Source organism: Mus musculus, chromosome 2 (genome assembly GCF_000001635.26).
Source record: "Mus musculus strain C57BL/6J chromosome 2, GRCm38.p6 C57BL/6J".
In the NCBI taxonomy this organism is placed as follows: domain Eukaryota; kingdom Metazoa; phylum Chordata; class Mammalia; order Rodentia; family Muridae; genus Mus; species Mus musculus.
The window spans coordinates 73,619,991-73,642,166 of NC_000068.7; the positions used below are offsets into that span (position 1 = coordinate 73,619,991).

Genomic DNA, 22,176 nt, shown 5'->3' on the forward strand with positions numbered 1-22,176 from the left:
CTATTCTGTAAGTCCCCTATACCCTACCCCCCACCCCCACCCCTGTTCCCCAACCCACCCACTCCTGCTTCCTGGCCCTGGCATTCCCCTGTACTGGGGCATATAATCTTTGCAAGACCAAGGGCCTCTCCTCCCAATGATGGCTGACTAGGCCATCTTCTGCTACATATGCAGCTAGAGACATGAGCTCTGGGGGTATGGTTACTTCATATTGTTGTTCCTCTTATAGGGTTGCAGACCCCTTCAGCTCCTTGGGTACTTTCTCTAGCTCCTCCATTGGGGCCCCTGTGCTCCATCCAATAGCTGTCTGTGAGCATCCACTTCTATATTTGCCAGGTACTGGCATAGCCTCACAGGAGACAGCTATATCAGGGTCCTGTCAGCAAAATCTTGCTGGCATATGCAATAGTGTCTGCATTTGGTGGCTGATTATGAGATGGTCCTTCCTTCTGTCTCAGCTCCAAACTTTGTCTCTGTAACTCCTTCCATGGGTATTTTGTTCCCCTCATGGATTGGCAGGATTAATATAGTAAAAATGGCTATCTTGTCAAAAGCAATCTACAGATTCAATGCAATCCCCATCAAAATTCCAACTCAATTCTTTACAGAGTTAGAAAGGGCAATTTGCAAATTCATCTGGAATAACAAAAAACCTAGGATAGCAAAAACTATTCTCAACAATAAAAGAACCTCTGGGGGAAATCACCATGCCTGACCTACCTCAAGCTGTACTACAGAGCAATTGTGATAAAAATCTCTGTTGCTGTGATGAAACACCATGACCAAAAGCAACCTGGGGAAGAGAGGGCTTATTTGGCCTCCTGATTACAGTCTATCATTAGGAGAAGCCAAGACAGACAGGAAGTCAGGGTAGGAACCTGGAGGCAGGAACTAAAGCAGAGGCCATGGAGGGGTGCTTACTGGCTTGCTCTTCATAGCCTGCTCAGCTTATTCTCTAACACTCCAGATAACTAGCCCAGGCAAGGCATTCCCCCAACCTAGGTGGGACCCACCAGTTAGTTAATCACGAAAAAGCACTAGATTTGCCTAGAGGCAATCTGATGGAGGCTATTTCTCAGTTGAGGTTCATGTTATCAGATCACTCCAGCTTGCCAAAACCAAGTCAGACATAATAGCAAGAGCCTTTACCTACTAAGCCATCTCTCTTTCTTTCTCTTTGTTTTTAAAGGTTTGTTTATTTATTTATTTATTTAATGTACATGAGTACACTCTAACTTCCTCAGACACACCAGAAGATGGCATCAGATCCCGTTAAAGATGGTTGTGAGCCACCAAGTGGTTGCTGGGATTTGAACTCAGGACCTCTGGAAGAAGAGTTAGTGCTCTTAACCACTGAGCCATCTCTCCAGCCCCAAAGCATCTCTTTATAACAAACAAACAAACAAACAAACAAACAAACAAAACCCCCTGAATAAGCCGGGTGTGGTGGCGTACACCTTTAGTCCCAGCACTCGGGAGGCAGAGGCAGGTGGATTTCTGAGTTTGAGGCCGGCCTGGTCTACAAAGTGAGTTCCAGGACAGCCAGAGCTACACAGAGAAACCCTGTCTCAAAAAAAACCAAAAAAACAAAAAAACCTGAATTTATGCATGTAGGTATGTATGTATATATATTTTTTGAGACAGGGTCTCTCTATATAGCTCTAGCTGTCCTGGAACTCACTATGTAGATCAGGTTGTCCTGGGACTCACAGATCTGCCTGCCTCTGCCTCTGTAGAGTTGAGATTAAAGACATGAGGTACCATGCTTGGCTCTAAACCTGAATTTTAATAAGAACACAAACACACACAACTGTCTTTCATTTGTCTCACTTTAAATTGTCTTCTGTTAAAAACAATATAAACAATCTAAAATGGGAGACCCAGGTCCTGGCTTTATGTGCAGACCCTCAACTTACCGGCAGTCTGTAATACCTTTCTTCTGACTTTCGTTGCTTCTCAGCCCTTGGCTCACTGACCACACGGCCCTAGTTCTTGTGATGAGGCTCTACCCATGACTTCCCAGTGAACCCCCACATACTATCTGTGGTCCCACCTGCCAAGTTGTAATGGCACCAGCTGACCTTCTAGAGTAGGTAGTGTCCCAGCTATTGTCGGTCTCCCAGATGAGCAGAGACTCCCAAACCTGCCTTTACCTTGCCTCTGGGACTAAAGGGCCCACGACAGCATTTCCTGGCCCCTTCTGCCTCTTTCCTCAATATCCTTGTTTGAAAGCTAAGGGTCCTGGAACTGATCACTTTTGATTATGTCACGTTACTCCCTTGGCTATCTATATGATACCCAGCTGTGAACATTCAGAGATGTGGGCAGCATTCGTGTGCAGGACTGATTTAAATGATCTGCACCATGGGTTCTTGTGTTAAAACTCTATATAATTCCTACAAATGATTGCACAGTGTGTCTGAAGGTTCAGAGTGGCCCCCAAAGGCCTACCATGTAGAACCAAAGGAAGCATTGGGAATCTTCAAATCTGTTAGCAGTGTTACAAAACAGATGTCTCCATGTTTAATGACAGAAAGTGTGTCGCCCTCAGCTGCTGTCCATGGCTGATGTGGCTTTCAGGTTCCTTGTCAGTGTTTACATATGTTTCAGAACTGTGACTGCAGGCTGGGAGTGGGCATGCTCAGTCACTGCCTTCAGATGAAGGGAGTTCCTCTGACCGTTCCTTTGGCAAGGGTTCAGGATGTTCCTTCATGTGTATTTGTACACAACACATTACTTTTCCATCTTTGTTTGCATAAAATATTTAGGTGGTCTACATCCCCTTGCAAGTTGGTAACATTTATTTTTGTCTTCTGCCTTTGGCTTATGAGAAGATGATGAACAAAGAGTATGATAGGACTAAAAATGCGTATTTATTTTCAGGCCAGGGAGGGGCCTTTTGGTAGAACGCTTGCCTAGCATATGAGGCTCTTGGGTTCAATCAACAGCATCTCCTACCCTCCCCCCCCCCACACACTATACACTGTAAAGCAAAAGAGGCATTTAAAAATTACTAACTTAGCAAGGCAGTGCTGGTGCATACCACTCTTGGAAGGAAGAGGCAGGTTTCTGAGTTCAAGGCCAGTCTGGTTTACACAGTGAGTACCAGGACAGCCAGGGCTACACAGAGAAATCCTATTTTAGAGGGAAAAAAACCAGCTAACTCTGTATTTAAGGGACTAGCTTTTCTTTGGCATTACCTTATTCTGGCATTCCCCGCCCCCTGCAAGTTCTCTATGGCCCTAGCTATGCTAGAGCTCATTCTGTACACCAGATTGGCCTTGAACTCAGAGATCTATCTGCCTTTACCTTCCTAGTGCTGAGTATAAAGGTGTGTGCCACCATACCCAGCACAAAACAAAACTTAAGTGTTATTTTTAAAAGTCCCATTAAGCTGGGCAGGGTGGCACATACCTATAATCCTAGAGAAGCAGAGGCAGGAGAATGCCAAGTTTGAGGACATTCAGGGCTACAAATAAGAAAGTATCTCACCTCCTGCAAGCTATAAAACAAAACCATGACAGTGAGCTTTCCACAGTGGGCAGGCCTCAGGCCCCAGCTTCGGCTCCTCTAAGCTTTCTGCTTCCTGTACATGAGCTAGAACAGGAGTCAGTCACACAGACCCTCATGGAAGGCTGCATGGCTAACTCAGGCTGGGACATGAGAAAAGATTACATTGTCCATTTTTCTTTTTTCTATTAGTTTTGGTAAATGTAATTGCTCTCTGCTTTTGATGAACTTGGACCAACCTTAGATATTCAGATGCTGGTGATACCCAGTAAGTGTTGTGTTTCTTTCTCACCAGGAAATCTGAACCTTTAAGGTAGCTGATGCAAAGACTGGAAACTATAAGTTGAATTTTGTTGTTCTGTTTGTTTGGCTTAGTTTTTAGACAGGCTGACCTCAAATTTTCTATGTACCAATCATGGCCTTGCACATCTGATCCTCTTGCTTCTACCTCTCAAGTGCTGGGGTCACAGGTGTGTGCCACCATGCCTATCACAACCTTTTGCAGAATATAATAATCATCAGTCATTTAGAAAATTAATCTAAGAGTAGCATAAGAAACTGATGTTCTGGCAGAGTATGACCATCTAAGTTAATGGCTCTGCTGAAAAACATACCTCTATCAAAAGCCATCTTGACATCTTCAATCAGGTCACTAAATCCTGACACTCGGTAGAGTCCTTCAGAATTAAGACCTGAAAAAAATGAATGAATGAATGAAGCATGGGAACTACTTTTCTGTTAACTCATGACTTTCCTTCTCATTTCAACATCTCTCCATACTTCAAGCTGGACAAACGATGTGTTAGAAAAAACACACATGCCTAGAAGTCTTCTCCCACATCCTCCAAAAGTGAATCTGTTCCACAATTTTTACTTCTGACCTACTGTCACCTGGATATTTATAATTTGGCCATCATGTTGCCTAATTAGACCAAGTAATGTTAAATCTTAAGGGAGACCATTCATCACCCAATTCCATCATAAAGTCTTTTACAGAACAGAAAGCCTGCATCAGCAGGCCTATGGCTGTTTTCCCAAGGGGGCAAGAATAATTAGGGTGCGGCTCAGGTTTCTGCTCTGGACGTTTTAATAGGGCATTTCTGTCTTTGTCCTGGCATGAGAAGAACTTAAAACCTGAAAGGTGAATACATCTCTGCCCAGAGATTTTTGCAGACTGCAGACACCATCCATTAATGTATCCTAAATACTACTTTCCATCACCAGTTAAATGTTCCTTGAAATCAAGCTGCTTGCTCATTAATACACTGCACTGTGAGAGCACACGTCTCCTGACACCATTCCCCACATCAATGACAAGGCAAGCGCCTAGGGAGCCCCAAGTGAAGGCGTCGGCAGCCTTCGTCCAAACACCTCACCTCTGGACTCGATCTCCCTGATGCACATGTCTACCACCATTGGCCGCTTGGTGATGTGAGCTTTCACGAGCGTTGTCAGGTCACAGCTGTACACCTTCTTCACGTGCTTCAGATCTGGCTTACAGTCATTGGGGACCATCTTGGAACACTGCTTGTGAACATTCAACCCACAATCTGTGAAAAGAATGAAGGAAAAGTCGTGACTATTTCCAGCCTGGGCTTTCTGGAGTGTTTCTTTCAGCAGAAGTGCAGCTCCTCCAAGGAGAGGAACATCAGCTCTCTCCTCTTGGGAGAGTTTGATTAGAGCTAGGACAGGATTTTCTTTCTTTTTGAGATAGGGTCTCACTATGTAGCCCTGGCTGACCCAGAACTCTCTACATAGACCAGGTTGGCCTCTAGATATCTGCCAGTCATTGCCCTCTGAATGCTGCAATTAAAGGCATGTGCCATCACACCCAACAAGGCTAGGATTCTGGTTAGTGCTTCATTATTTAAGTTCCTAAATGACCCCAGAAAGCAAAAACAAAATCAAATGATGGATTCCCTACACAAAAACTATTAAGTGTTAAATAATTACACATAATAGAATGTCACATCACCAATGCTAAGATCTGAGTCTGTTTTCTTCATAATTCTTATGACATACTGAGAGGTGAGGCCTTCTGGAAGGTGTTAGGTCCCTTCTCATGAACCGGTCAATGGTGCTATGAAGAGGCCTAAGGGAGAGGGTTTTCTCTTCTGCCTTCTCCTGACGTTCCACCTTCTGCCTGGGGGACACAGCAAGGAAAGCCCTCCAGATGCTGGTACCTTGAACCTTCTAGCTCAGAACTATGCTATCTAACTCGCGTTCTTAGTAACTTGTCTAGTTGAAGGTTCTCTGACACAGTATTCAAGGTACACAATGGAGCTGGAACTCCAGCCTGTGGTGATTCTGGAACCCTGAGGTCTCCATGTTGGATTGCCTCCTCTGAAGCTACTCCTCTGGTTTGCAGGGCTATAACATCTCAGGACCAGAACCCAAGCTCTTCCCAGTGATATCTGGGACACCCTTTCAACAACATGAGTACCACAAAGATTTACAATGGATGAAAAAGAACAAATGGGTTCTCCTAAATTAGACTCAAGTCATAAACTATACTGAGAAAATAATTCAACTAAAATAAATGTCATCTTTATGTTTTAAAAAGTATAACCTTTCTCATTTTTAAGTTAAAACTGTTATCAGAATCTCTTACAAAACTAGTTTAAATGAAGTAGATGCAGTTCATGTCCAGAATCCCAGCAGGCCTCAGCTCTGGGCCGTTTCATTTTGCTGACGTCACAGTGTGGAGAGGGCGCTGGTCCCAGAGCTACTGAGCTCATGTGCCAGGTGCTGGGGATGCTGCTGACACATCGCTAGAACTCCTGATAGAACTCGTGATAAAATGTAACGAGTGTCATGACACAGACAAGAAGAGCCGGCACACAAACAGAACTGTTTTGTCATTAAATGGACAGACACTGGCGACCTGAAAGAGCATCTAGCTGGGGAGCCTGAGAGGAGCTGCATGGGTATGCCAGAGAGAGCTGCATGGGTGTGCCAGAGGGAGCTGCATGGGTGTGCTAGAGAGAGCTGCATGGGTGTGCTAGAGGGAGCTGCATGGGTGTGCTAGAGGGAGCTGCATGGGTGTGCTAGAGAGAGCTGGGTCTTTGCACGTGTGAGCCTAAGTGAACATCCCAGAGAGGGCAAGCCCACTGAGTCATTAGTACGCTCAGGCTACTGAGCTTGAAGAGCAGAGCTGTGACTGGACTGCAGACTGACCAGCCTGCACTCTGCCCACCCGCCTACTCCTTCCTGCCTACAACACTGTATATACTGAGTGCTTTTTCAGCACTGAAGATGAACTGTTTACTTTTAAACTTTTGTTCACTGTATATTGTACTAGTATGTATATATATGTTTACATATACACATGCACATATATGTTTACATACATATATATATACACATATATGTGTTTACATACACACACACACCCATATATATATATATACACACATATGTTGAGTTTAAAAATGTTGCTTTATGAAAAAAAATGTTGCTATGTTTCACCTGTACTAGTCTTGCATTTATCTGTGCTTGATCTTGTAGGACTTTTTTAAAAAAGCAGTTTTAAAACCTAGACATTATATTCTTGTTTCTTCATATCCTTCCCATATATAACCTCAAAATGAAAACCCAAACATAAATCCATTGCGTCCACATATCAAAACATACATGGCACTAACAACAGTCTTACATTAATTTATCCTTGAAAGTATGGTGTCATCTCCTATTTTATACAGTCAGCTACTAAACATATTTGTGATTCAGTCAAAACTGTATCAAGCAATATCTGAACTCAGCCTTAAAACTTAAAGGAAATATTTACTAAACAAATATCTTTTATCCCATTTAACAATATAAAAGTATGGGAATAATTTCAGAGACTAAATTTCCAACAGGATTCAAGAGGAAATCCTTTGGAATACCACAGGGCAAAGGCAATAGAATTAAAATACAGCATCAGAGACTGGAGCGATGGCTAGTGGTTAAGGGCACTGGAGGCTTTTCCAGAGGACCAATCCAGCGGACCAAATGGTGACTTACAACCATCTGTAACTCCAGTCCTGGAGAATCTGACTCTCCTGGTCTCCTCAGAACCAGGCATGGAAGTGATGCACAGATATACATGGAGGTAAAACACTACACACATAAAAAAAAAAAATCCACCATCATTTTATATCCTTGAGTTCACAGTGCAATGCAGCAGCCTCAAGCATGCTCTGCAAACCATACACTGAAAAATACCAGCATATGAACAGCACACCATATTTCAGTCTGCTATTAAGACTTATATATATTATGCCATAAACAGTTCTGTTCTTCTAGAAGATGTTGAACTATAAATGAGTGAGAAGTCCATAGATATCATTTGTTATATCTCTTGGTTTTGTAGGCTAATTTTATGATATTATTAAACTATATTTCACCCTCCAATTTCTCATGATAAGAAATATATAACAAAGACAGAAAAAGAGAACTACAGAATCCACACTACACTGTATTCTGCATTTTCTTAATGAAACAGTTATGTTACTTAGCCTCCCGACCTCAGGCTATCTGGTTATGTGTGCACTGACCTCTCTGTGCATACACATGCCACACTGCTGGAAAGCACAGAGACCCAAGCTCTGAAGTAAGTAACCAACATTCATTTACATTCTAAGGATAGATTAAAGGGTAACAGAATGATGGTAATGTACATTTGGAGGAGAAATTATTCATTGTTTTATAGATAGTCATATTTAAAATAACCATGAAGTATTTCTCCTTTCTGTGGCCCTAAAGATCGAACCAGGGCTTCATATAGGCTAGGTAAGGGTCCACCACTGAACTACCTCTGCAGCCAATAACCTGTGGTAAACGGACCTTTCCTGTAGTTTTCACCATGAAGGACCTTCGTTTTGAGTTCCATGTATGTGTGTTTATGTGTGGGAAGATTGCACATGTGCGTTCAGGTACTTGCAGAGGTCAGAGGTCCTGGCACAGGCCCTGGCTGGCCCTGCATATGAGTGCTAGGAGCTGAACTAGAGTTCTCTGGGAGAGCAGTGCACGCTCCTAACTGCTGAGCAATCTGTTCCCCCTATTGAAGTGAGTATCTCACATTCTAATAGATATCACAAGTCATTATTTTCATAAGAAAGTTAAAAGAAATGGCTTATACCTTGGAATATTTATGAAAATATTACTTTTAACCAAAAGAAGCTACATAAAATTATTAAAAGGGATCATTCAGATTATCACTAACTTATAAGTAAAATCACCACTTGTAGGTACTAATAAAAATAGAAGTTTTTTTTTCTTCCAACTAAAAGTTCAATACTTATATACTTAACTTCTATTATTAGGAGAAAGCCTTCTATCTCCTATTAGAGGGCAGTGATGACAATAATAATAAGCACAATAATGGTGATGACAGTAAGAGCTGAAAATATCAAAGGCGCTTCATCATCTAACCTCAGCTGAAATGTCTGCTTTAAAATAAGCATCAGCCTGCATTAAACATTATCTGTTAAGAGTATTTCTGTTAAGGCTAAAATAAATACACTTTAGAAATTCTAGTAGAATAATTAATTTCTTTCCTGGAATAACTTACTTCCTGGGAGAGGGATGTTTGATAAACTTCAGTGATTACATAATTAACAGGAAAAAAATTTCTCTTACAGAGGTCCATCTGCCTCAGCCAACAGAATGCTGGGACTAGAGGCGTGAGCCACTCCCACTCAGCTCATCAGCAGGCTCTGACTCAACCTTTGGGGGTCAACCAATACTTTCTTTTTTTTTTTTAAAGATTTATTTATTTATTATATGTAAGTACACTGTAGCTGTCTTCAGACACACCAGAAGAGGAAGTCAGATCTCATTACAGATGGTGTGAGCCACCATGTGGTTGTTGGGATTTGAACTCCGGACCTTCGGAAGAGCAGTTGGGTGCTCTTACCCACTGAGTCATCTCACCAGCCCCAACCAATACTTTCAAAGGGGTGACATAGCAAATATCCTGCATATCAGGTATTTACATTATGATTCATAGCAGTAACAAAATTACAGTTATGAAGAAGCAATGAAAATAATTTTATGGTTGTGGGGTCACCACAATATGAAGAGCAGGATTAGGGTTGCAGGACTAGGAAGGCTGAGAGCTCCTGGTGTAGACGGTCTTCCTATCACACTTGACACATGCTTTCAGCCCTTGCTACTGCCCTCCAGTTCAGAGACATGAGCACAGCCATCCAAGGAGGCTTCCTTGTGGACTCTGAAACCTGATGCAGAGCTGAGATACTCTGAGAGGTTCCCTCTGCACACATGAGTCCGTACCCCTGTGCCATTTTTATCCTTCTCCCCATGTCAGAGAGCATGCTGATGGGCCTGTAACACTTGCCTAGGAACTGATGTTCAGAGAATAGCTGGAAAGAGAATGTAGGCCTGTTCACACACAATACATAGAGTTACTCCAAGAAAATGAAAATTAATAGCACACACACAAAAATGTCTGCATATAATGCACAGCAAAAATATTCAGTTTGATAATAGGGTAAGAGAAATGAGTGTAATGCAGTGTAAATTCTGGTCATTATCATTTTGAAACAATTTACTTCATAATATAAGAAGGGCAGAGTCTTATGCATCTCAGGCTGATCTTGCACTCACAAATGCACTAAGTATCACCTTGAACTCCTTAGCCTTCTGCTGTCCCCTCTGCTGGGACTGCATGTGTATGACACCAGGCCTGGCTCTTTGAGGCCCTAGGGATTGAACCCAGGGTGTTGAGCATGGTAAGCAACTACTCTACCAACTGAATCACATCCCCAGCCCTGTTAGCATATTCTGAGTAAAAGCCTTATGCTAAAAGACATGAAAGATGCTTCAGTTTTAAAAATTAAATAGCCCAACTTTAATGATAAACATATTTATTGTTTAGAGCAAATACTACATATTTAAATTTTAAATAATATTTTTAAGGCCATGCTATTAGGTAGTCTGGGAAGTTTTGAGAACAGTGGTTCTGTACCAATAAATTTCACATGATGTGAATTATTATTTCATTTAACAAAATGTAACAAATTCCTGCACTGTGCATATACATACATAAACATTGGTGGGACAGAGAAAATTACATTTATTCAGGGGTATCAGGATTCTAATTTGGGGAAACAAATTTAAATTATCTTTAAAATGTGCTTTTATATGTCAAGAATTTTTTTTTCCTTTTTTGGTTTTTCGAGCTTGAATTTCTCTGTGTAGCCCTGCCTATCTAGAACTCACTCCGTAGGCCAGGTTAATCTCAAACTCAGAGATCCACCTGCCTCTGCCTCCCGAAGGCTGGGATTAAAGCCATGAACCAATAGGCACAGCTCAAGAATTTCTCCATTGCTGTTTTTTTTAAAATAATTTATTTTTATTTTTATGTGCACTGATATTTTGCTTGCATATGTGTGAGGCTGTTGGATCCCCGGAACTAGAGTTACAGACCATGTGGGTGCTGGGAATTGAACTCAGGTCCTCTGAAAGAACAGTCATCGTTCTTAACCACTGAGCCATCTTTCCAGCCCCAAGAATTTCTTTTTTTACATGTAAATGTAGGTTTCTTTCTTGTCTGTGTATGAGTGTTTTGCCTGGTGCGCACAGAGTTCAGAAGGCGGCACTGGGTTCCCCTGGCGCTAGAGCTTCAGATGGTTCTGAGCCACCACATGGTGCTGGGAACAGAATCCAGGTCCTCTACGAGAACAACGAGTGCTGCTAACCTCCGAGCCGTCTCTTTAGCCCACCACACCGAGTGTTTCCTAATGAGGAACAGTTCATCTAAATGCAAACCTAAAACACCATCATCATTTTTCACAGAAAATATTTGTTACATTCAATATCTTTATGTGTCACAAAGAAAACATTAATGACTAAGTGCTTTTTTGGAATTTGATAATCATCTTTGAACATAAATTTGCAGACTTTCTTTTTTTACAGTTTTGACTGATTTAAAAAAAAAACTTAGTAAGGACAACTCCATTTAACAAGTCAGCTTTAAAATATGTTGTTTCCTAGGCAACATATGTCCTTGTACACTGCTTTAAAAAACCTATAGATGTAGTTAAGCAACACCAAGGGCAAATGCTGAACATAACCACCTTGCTTTCATCTCCTTCTTAGAGCTTCTGAAACAAGCTGGCCTCTTCCTTTTGGGCACTTAAACATACCCCTACTGCTCTGCCTAGCCAGTGGGAAGCAAAGGGCAGACAACAAGCCAGTCTTCACCGTGGCAGCTGACGGAATGGGGAGAGGAAGCGCTTACCTGCACATTTCACTCCCTGAGCAATGAGGCCCCACATGAAGTTGGCACAGTATTCACACCAGTGTGGCCCTCGGAACGTATGCACCTGAAAAATGGGCAAAGTGGAGAAAGGGGAGAGAGACATCTGTGAGGAGGCTGTCGTGTATCAATCAAAGCAGCACTACACAAGCCATACTGAACTCATGCAGCACGCTACATTTAGAAAGATGTGACTGAGTGGAATGACAAGTGACAGTTTTTTCAGAGCTTCATTTCTTCTTTTAGAAGCGATGACACATCAAATCGATAGACTGCAATTTCCTTCTGGAAACAATGTCTACCATGGAATTTTCCAATGAGTCTCCTCAGGCACAAGTAGCCTCCTCTGCATGCTAGGCAAACACTGGCATGTCTGAGGGCAATGGCTTAAAGGGTAAGAAGCAGGGTTGACAGTGTCTTGAATCTAAGAATTTCGTCAGATGATCCAGCTTCTGTGGCAACAGTAAGTCACAAATCTTAAAGTGACACTGGGAGCAACTGAATCACAAAAAAGAGTCAATTTCTCCAAAACATTTGATATTTACTATGTTAACAAACAACAGCACTTCATACCTACAAAAGCTACAGTTAATGAGAAACTGAAAGCTGGCATTTCAGGTCTGTGATGTCACACTGTCTCTCACAGACTTTTATGCATAGGAAAAGTAAAAGATTCTAACGCTGGTGAAAAATATTACCAGAACAGAGAAGCCATGAATCTGAACTCTACACATTAAATAACAAAATTAGAAAACAATCTAGCCTCGTGTAGTGGCCTGTGCTTTTAAAATCCCAGCACTGAGGAGGCTGAAGCAGGCGGTTCTATGATTTTCCACTCAGCCAAGGCTACATAGTGAACCAATGTCTAAAAAATTTATAATACACTTGTGCGCGCGCGTGCACGCACACACACACACACACACACACACACACACACTCATATATTTAAAGATAAATATATATCTGAAAGTCATTTATATAAATATATATTTAAATATATAGAAATATATTTTTTAAAGTTTTGGGCAAATTATGGTTGAAAATGCACTAGAGAGAGGATACAGGTGGTCAGTTAATTTACTGCCAATTAGACTTAATTAAGGTAATTTTTCTCCTGTAGGAAACAGAAAATATGGCAAAAATCACCAAGAGTGATGATTTCAATGTGTGAATTTACCAAAACAATTCTGTAAAGAGTAAAATGTAGCTAAAAAGGTTATTTTTCATAACTGTGATATTAATTTATTAAATGGGACTCAGAAATAAACTAATGACTCTAGGATATGAATATGTATTTGTGTATATTTTACACAGATGTATTATTTCTTCAAGGCAAAATGTCACAAGTATAACGTATTTCATTCAGAAAAACTATGCTGAGTGAATCACAAAAACACCACCGATTATAAGTTAAAAGATATTGAAATATCAAATAAAATACCCCTAATATATTCAGTGAAATATAGTATTCAAAGTGCTAGATAGAAGTGGTAAAAATATCCCTATGAGGCTGAAATGGATACTCCATAGTTCATTCTAAATAGGTGTGTGTTTGTGACTATAGCAAGCAAGCTTGAGTGAGGACCAGGTCTTGTGCTATTTTTTTTTCTTTTTTTTTGAGACAGGGTTTCTCTGTGTAGCCCTGGCTGTCCTGGAACTCACTTTGTAGACCAGGCTGGCCTCAAACTCAGAAATCCATCTGCCTCTGCCTCCCAAGTGCTGGGATTAAAGGCGTGCGCCACCACCGCCTAGCTTGTGCTAATTTTGAAAAGGAGGCTGTAATTCCTCTTACATCTTTTATGAAAAGGACCAGGAATGCAGCACACACTTGGCTCTGAACAGCTAATGATGTTCAGAGCCCATAGATTCAAAGTATTTCATGAACTCGCTAGAACAATGCCCAAGACCAACAGATTCCTTCCAATGCCCCTTGTCCGACCGAGTTCCTCAGAGTGAATCAACCTGGAAGAACTTCACTTCACTTTGATGGGAATGTGAAGCAGACAACAGGCATGGGCTCAGGCAAAGATGTATATGATGATGAAATCACTATAGTGGCCTAAAGGGACTTTGGAGAAAGTCTTTGGGATACAAATTGGCCTGCAGATTGCCAGGTCTCATGAAAAGTATGTATTACTTACTAAATATCCAGGTGAATAAAAATGGAATGGGAATATGGAATAAGTCCCCATTGTACCTATCATTTACCTCGTGGTGAAGCATCTGAAGTTACACCACGCAACCAATAGTGGATGGTGCTTGGTTTATTACTTAAACATAAGAGCACTGACTACCAACGTTAACACAGCCCCTTCCTGCCTCATGAGAGCAGTGGTGTATGTGACACTTTAAAAGACACAGGGCCCTTGTTCCTATAACACATGCTGAACTGTTTTACCTGTTCAGCACCGTGTTCTCTAGTCAGAGGTTGCATGTGTATGTCAGAAAGCAGCTGTTAAGGAATCAGTACATACACTTCAGGCCGGGAGAGATTTTTTTTTTATAATGGCACTCTGAACCAATTATGGGTATTTTGTTCTAAAAACAAAAATGTTTAGAAGTAGCTTGCATTGTTCCCAGCAAACTGTGTTAGAAGCATCAGCCCTAGTTTAACTTCCGCTTCTATAGTACAGTTAACCAGATTCCCTGTGGGCATTTTACATCTAAAATTCACATGCCTTATATTTCCTTCATTCTGTGATCACAGTCATTGCATGACAATGGACTGTGCCTCTTCTATCTTTTTGTTTTGCCAGAGGTCATCAAAACAAATAGTGAATTCATTTATTAATGGAGTACTGTATTTATCATGAACATTTATTAATGGCAGACACAAAGATAGAAAGGATGTAGGATTAGGGAAGCCATGGTGGATTTAATCTTAAAGACAGTGTGAAGTGCCCATGGGAGTGTCTAGAGTATGAGGCTAGAGAGAGAGACACTGCTCAGGCTTAAGATACAGCCTCTGAGCTTAATTCTGAGCAGAGGTGATAAAGTCTTATGGGATCAACGTGTGTGTGTGTGGGGGGGGAGTCGGGGGGGGGGGAGAGGGAGAGAGAGCACTGAGGCTTTTTAAGAAGAATAGGTAGTCAATGGAACAAGTCTATTGGAACCTGAACTGAGCAGGATATTTTGGTAGCCACCAGGTTGGGTGGAGTGGGCATGAATTTGGGCAGCAAAATGAGATGGGAGAACTGGAAGTGATGGAGGTGGGAAGGAGTCAGGCTAATGACTAAAATTTAAGATCTGACACGTGGGAAAGAAAAGCAGAGAGAGCCAGTGAGTTTGGAAGGGAAAGGAAGGCAGGGAGAGAGAGGCCACTAATGGAGTATGGATGGTCCTGAGAGGGAATAGGGATAGAATTGGGAGACAGTTGCCATTGAATGAGTTAGCTAGATAGGAGGGAGCCTGCTTCCTCTCCCACCTTGGGTCTCACATAGCACAGGCTGATAATGATTGTTGCCAAGACTGACTGAATTCCAACCCTTTCTACCTCCATTTCCCAAATTCTGGAATTAATAGGCAAGTGCTATCTGGTTTAAGAACAACCTTTAGTGAGGCAAGTTAGCACACGCCTTCTATCCCAGCACTAGGGAGGCAGATCTCTGAGTTTGAGGCCAGCCTGGTCGATAAAGTGAGTTCCAGGGCAGCCAGAGCCACACAGAGAATTCCTGTCTTGAAAAAACAAACAAACAAACAAACAAACAAACAGCCTTTAATGCTCTACAGCACAGTAGAGCAATTATAGCTGTATACTTTAAAATAGCTAGTAGATAGAATTTTGAATGTTATCAACACAAGGAAACAATAAATATTTGAGTGAGGCTGCTGTTATTATCTTGGTCTGGCTACTACACTTGTGTCGAAATGTTACATTGTGTCCCTAAAGAATATGCAATCATGTATCAATAAAAGAAACAGTCCTTCATCTGTATAGATCTTAGCACAATGCAAACAGGTAGTATTTGGTGCACACAATTTTACAGACACTGACCTGTGCTAACAATTTTAAAGAAATGGTTGTATTTTAAAATGAAGCTAATAAAAAAGTAACACATATTCAACTATAATGAAAAGGCCAAAAGCGGCACTGCTTAGGAGGGATAAGAAGGGGAGAGGGAAATGGAGGAAAGAAGGTCTGCAGTGGGTCACAAGAGGCTTGGCAAGAAGTCCAAGACCACAAGAGCTAGGACCTTTAGGTTTTACACATGCTAACATGCTTGGCAAACACTACCCACATGCTTGAGCTACATACCCAGCCCATGAGTCTGTGTGCCTGTTTGTAAAGACAGGGTCTTTCTGTAGAGCCCGAGCTGGCCTTGAACCTTAGATGCTCTTGCCTTACTTAACCTTGTCAGTTCTGCAATTATCCGTGTGGGCCGCTATGCCTATCTGACATTAGAAACTTTTGCCTGGAATGCTACCCTACATATAGCAGAAAGAGTTAAGAGATCTGCAAATGGTCAGCACTTAAGGAATAAACACTACTGCAGCCTTAATAAATACACAACTGAGAGACATGCATTACACAACACTCATTTCATCTAAAATACCTAAGGGTTTGCTTTCCTGTCCTCCTGTTCTGAGGCTGCCAGCTCTTTTTCTGTCCTCACCTTGCTCACTTTCTTAGTTCCTGGTTCTTAGTTGTTATCCTGGTTAGTTGTTTTTGTTGTTTGTTTGTTTGTTTTGTCAATTCCATATAAACTTAGTCATATCAGGGAAGAGGGCACCTTAACTGGAAAAAAAAAATGCCTTCCTCAGATCGGCCGGTAGGACATTTTCTTGGTTAGTGATTGATGTTGAGGGCCCAGCTCAGTGTGAGCAGTGCCACCCTGGGCAAGCAGTCCTGTGTTATATAAGAAAGGAGGCTGAGTACACGAAGGGGAGTAAGCCAGTAGTGTTCTCCATGACCTCTGCTTCAGTTTCAGTCTGACTTGCTTTGATGATGAACTGTAAGCTGAAATAAATCCTTTCTTCTCCAAATTTCTTTTTTGGTTATGCTGTGTTTATTATAGCAATTGAAACCCTAACTAAGATGGTTGTGGACTAGGAAATATAACAGCAAGATTTTGTGAGCAGTGGATATAAACCAGGAAAAATGTCCTATCTCCTCAAAGGCCATACATTTTGTTAAATTTTTAAAGTTTTATGTGTGTGAGTGTTTTGTCTGACTTTACGTCTATACATTAGGTGTGTGCCTGGTGCCTAAAGAGGCCAGAAGAGAGTGTCAGATCCCCTGGACCAAGAGTTTCAGATAGTTGTGACCCACCAAGTGGGTACTGGGAATCAAACCCAGTTCCCCAGGAAGTGCTCTTAATAGCTAAACCATCTCTCCAACCTGCCCTGAGGACACAAAACTCTTGTTCTGAGTTTTGGACAGTTAAGTGGAATGAAGTGATCTTCTGAGGAGTAAGAGACTCCAGCAGTGCCTTACCCTCTGCTTGCTGTCTGACCTTAAGCACACACACTGGCTTTGTAAGACCGGGAGAGAGAGGGCTGATACTAACAATTGTATCCTTTACCAGAAAACAATGCCTTTGGAGATTCTTTTGGTAAGATAATTCAAAGCAGTCTGCCAGCATGGAACATTAGTTAGAAAAACCACCTGGTAGGAACACACAGAACTATTTTTTCCTAGGCTGCCTCTAAAGCTGTTGGTCCACATTGAGCAGTCAAAGTAAAAGAATACATGCCCAAATTGCATGGTCCGTTAGCTTTAAAGCCCTTTTCTCTTTTGCACCTGGGGAAAAAAAGGACAGCGTTATTATCATGGCATGTACGATTTGAACAACTCCTTTCATATTAGCTGCTCTGTTTAAACAGTAAGATGCATCTAACTAGTGAACCCCAATAGAGCCTTACCATTGAAGGCACTAGCCAAAGCCAGGCTGAAAAGAGCACAGAGGGTGTGACATGGGAGGTGTGTTAAGAGGCAAAGGCCAGCCAGGCGGTGATGGCGCACACCTTTAATCCCAGCACTCGGGAAGCAGAGGCAGGCGGATTTCTGAATTCGAGGCCAGCCTGGTCTACAAAGTGAGTTCCAGGACAGCCAGGGCTATACCTTTCTCGTAAGCAAAAAAAAAAAAAAAAAAAAAAAAAAAAAAAAAGAGGCAAAGGCCAGTGTCACATGTCTCCCAGGCAAGGACTTTGGAAGTCAGTGAGATCATCCTCAGTGGGGGGGGTGCTGTAATTAACATACCTGCTGCCTGCTTCTTACCATGATCAGAAGATTTACAACTCCACTTTAAATACAGTAATGGAAATAGCAAACAAGAAGGCCACCCCACCAGAAGATAAAGAAGACAAGAACACTGCAGCAGCATCCTCATTATCCCTCTCAGGCAAATGGCCTTGTAAACCAGTAGAAGTGACAAGAACATTAGGGCAGTGAGGGTTTCTGGCGAAGGTGACAATGGCATTTCAGCTGCAGCTTGCTCCTTTGGGTGGCTCTGATGACTCAGTCCTCCAGCATGGTACTGGGCAACAAAAGAAGGGAATAGATGAAGACAATCAAATGGAAGAAACACACAAGTGTAGGCAGCTGGGCAGGAAATGCCATTTCTTCCATTTCCTGCCGGGCTGCCTACACTTGTGTGTTTCTCAGCTTTATGGTTTAGTGAATACCTTGTTATTGCTGTTAAAAAACATCTCACTATGGTGCCCAGAGCTGATCCTGTGCCACAGCGCTCTATACCCAAATACTGTTGGGAGAGAGCTAATCTCCTAGGAGTGCTAACTCACCTGTGAATACAGGTAAGACCACCACTTCTGCTCAAATTCCTGGCTCAAGAGGGACCCACCCTGAGCCATCAGGATACAGGAACTAAGGAACAGCCAGGGGACAGGATCCTTCTGGTTTCCGGCTGCATCCAGGAGCTGACTCTATGCTACAGCTCTCCATACCCAAATTCCTCCTGGAGAGATTTGGTCTCCCTGGAGTTCTGACACACAGCCTTGCAGGGATAAGCCACAGTCAGAGACAGCAAGACCAGCTAACACCACAGATAACCAGATGGCAAAAGGCAAGGGCAAGAACATAAGCAACAGAAACCAAGGTTACTTGGAATCATCAGAACCCAGTTCTCCCACCACACAGTGAGCCCTGGTTAACCCAACACACCAGAAAAGCAGGACTCTGATTTAAAATCACATCTCATGATGATGATAGAGGACTTTAAGAAGGACATAAATAACTCCCTTAAAGAAATACAGGAGAACATGGTAAATAGGTAGAATCCCTTAAAGAGGAAACACAAAAATCCCTTAAAAGAATTACAGGAAAACACAATCAAACAGAAGAAGGCAATGTATAAAACCATCCAGGATCTAAAAATGGAAATAGAAACAAAGAAATCACAAAGGGAGACAACCCTGGAATTAGAAAACCTAGGAAAGAGATCAGGAGTCATACATGCAAGCATCACCAACTGAATGCAACTGAATGCAAGAGATAGAAGAGAGAATCTCAGGTACAGAAGATACCATAAAAAACATTGACACAACAGTGAAAGAAAATGTAAAAAGCAAAAATCTCCTAACCCTAAACATCCAGGAAATCCAGGACACAATGAGAAGACCAAACCTAAGGATAATAGGTATGGAAGGGAGTGAATACTCCCAACTTAAAGGGCAAGTAAATATCTTCAACAAAATTATAGAAGAAAACTTCCCTAACCAAAAAAGAGATGCCCATAAACATACAAGAAGCCAAATAGATTGGATCAGAAAAGAAATTCCTCCTGTCACATAATAGTCAAAATACCAAATGTATAAAACAAAGAAAGAATATTAAAAGCAGTATGAGAAAAGGTCAAGTAACATATGAAGGCAGACCTATCAGAATTACACCAGACTTCTCACCAGAGTCTATGAAAGCTAGAAGATCCTGGGAAGACATCATACAGACCCTAAGGAGAACACAAATGCCAGCCCAGGCTACTATACCCTAAACCCTCAATTACCGTAGATGGAGAAATCAAGGTATTCCATGACAAAACCAAATTTACACAATATCTTTCCACAAGTCCAGTCCTACAAAAGATAGGTGGAAAACACCAACACAAGGAGGGAAACTACACCCTAAAAATAGGCAAGAAAGTAATCTTTCAATAAACCCAAAAGAAGATAGCCACACAAAAATAATTCCACCTCTAACAACAAAAATAACAGGAAGCAACAATCACTATTCCTTAATAGCTCTTAACATCAATGGACTCAATTCCCCAATAAAAAGACATAGACTAACAGACTGGATACGTAAACAGAACCCAGCATCTTGCTGCATACAGGAAACGCACATCAGTGTCAAAAAGAGACAATACCTCAGAGTAAAGGGCTGGAAAACAATTTTCCAAACAAATGGTCCCAAGAAACAAGCTTGAGTAGCCATTCTAACATTGAATAAAATTAACTTTCAACAAAAACTTATCAAAAAGATAAGGAAGGACACTTCATACTCATCAAAGGAAAAATCTACCAAGAAGAATCCTTAATCTTGAACATCTATGCTTCCAATCAAGGGCACCCACATTTATAAAAGAAACTTTACTAAAGCTCAAAGCACACATTGCACCGCACACAATAATAGTGGGAGACTTCAACACCTCACTCTCATCAATGGACAGATCATGGAAACACAACCTAAACGGAGACACAGTAAAACTAATAGAAGTGATGGACCAAATGGTTTTAACAGATATCTATAGGACATTTCATTCTAAAACAAAAGAATATACCTTTTTCTAGCACCTCATGGTACCTTCTCCAAAATTGACCATATAATTGGTCACAAAACAGGCCTCAACAGATAAAAGAAGATTGAAATAATCCCATGCATCCTATCAGATCACCATGGACTAAGGCTGGTCTTCAACACCAACAAAAACAACAGAAAGCTCATATACACATGAAACCCTACTCAATGATAACTTGGTCAAGGAAAGAATAAAGAAAGAAATTAAAGGCTTTTTAGAATTTAATGACCTGAAGGTACAACATACCTAAACTTATGGGACACAATGAACGCAGTGCTCAGAGGAAAACTCATAGCTCTGAGTGCCTCCAAAAAGAAACTGGAGAGAGCTTACACTAGCAGTTTAACAGCACCTGAAAGCTCTAGAACAATAAGAAGCAAATATACCCAAGAGGAGTAAACTGCAGGAAATAATCAACCTCGGGCTGCAATCAACTAAGTAGAAACAAAAAAGAACTATACAAGAATCAAAAAAGTCAGGAGCTGATTCTTTGAGAAAAATCAACAGGATAGATAAACCCTTACCAGACTAACCAGAGGGCGCAGAGACAGTATCCAAATGAAAAGGGAGATATAACCAAAAATAAATAAATAAATAAGTATCATTAGAAAATCTGGATGCTTCTGAGGCAGACCCTTTTGCAGGCTCCAGACATCTGGGCACTTTTCCTGCCAGAGGAGAGGTGTCCGCCTGGCCCAGAAGGGAGTTGCTGGAGCATCTGCGGGAGACATCTTGGTTCCCAGACTCCACCAAGACAGGTCTGTGCAGGTGAGAGTATGGACTACAGAAGCTAACAGCTTCTGGGACAGGCTGGAGCCACAGAGCTTCTGAGGCAGACCCCCCCCCCCCCGTCCCCTTTGAGGGCTCCAGACATCAGGGCACTTTCCCTGCCAGAAGAGAGGTGTCCGCCCTGTCCGGGAAGGCTTTGCCAGAGTACCTGAGGGAGCCATCTTGGTCCCTGGATCCCACTGAGACTAGTCTGCACAGGTGTGAGTGTGAACTACAGAAGCTAACAGCTTCTGGGACAGGTCCTGTTTCAGGCCTTCATCTTCTGCCAGGAGGCAAGTCTGAATGCCAGATATCTGTGCAGCTTCCCTGAAAGAGGAGAACCTACCTGCAGAGAGTGCTCTGACCACTGAAACTCAGGAGAGAGCTAGTCTCCCAGGTTTGCTGGTAGAGAATAACAGAATCATGAGAGGAACAAGCTCTAACCAGAGACAACTATAACAACTGACTCCAGAGATTACCAGATGGCGAAAGGCAGACTTAAGAATCTAACAGAAACCAAGACCACTCACCATCATCAGAACCCAGCACTCCCACTTCAGCCAGTCCTGGGCACCCCAACATACCCAAAAACATAGACCCGGATTTAAAGGCATATCTCATGATGATGGTAGAAGACATCAAGAAGGACTTTAATAACTCACTTAAAGAAATACAGGAGAACACTGCTAAAGAGTTGGAAGTCCTTAAAGAAAAACAGGAAAACACATCCAAATAGGTGATGGAAATGAACAAAACCATACTAGACCTAAAAAGGGAAGTGGACACAATAAAGAAAACCCAAAGTGATGCAACGCTAGAGATAAAAACCCTAGGAAAGAAATCTGGAACCATAGATGTGAGCATCAGCAACAGAATACAAGA

General features: G+C 41.8%; 1 protein-coding gene across 18 annotated transcripts in view; it reads right to left on the reverse strand.

Moving 5' to 3' along the window:
* Chn1 (chimerin 1) overlaps positions 1-22,176 on the reverse strand; it is a 164,708-nt gene that overhangs the window by 9,331 nt on the left and 133,201 nt on the right. For 13 of the 18 annotated variants that reach the window (XR_003949984.1, NM_001113246.2, NM_175752.3 and 10 more), the window contains 3 exons: positions 11,756-11,840; positions 4,887-5,060; positions 4,125-4,202 (listed from right to left, as the gene is read on the reverse strand). Coding sequence is in view for 16 of the 18 variants with exons in the window: in NM_001113246.2 (NP_001106717.2) it covers positions 4,125-4,202; positions 4,887-5,060; positions 11,756-11,840 (337 nt within the window). In the remaining 2 variants the exon portion in view is untranslated. Of the gene's footprint in view, positions 1-4,124; positions 4,203-4,886; positions 5,061-5,532; positions 5,751-11,755; positions 11,841-17,466; positions 17,835-22,176 lie in introns of those variants that run through there. The other 5 variants (NM_001166603.1, NM_001166604.1, XM_006498560.3 and 2 more) reach the window with 4 other exon arrangements.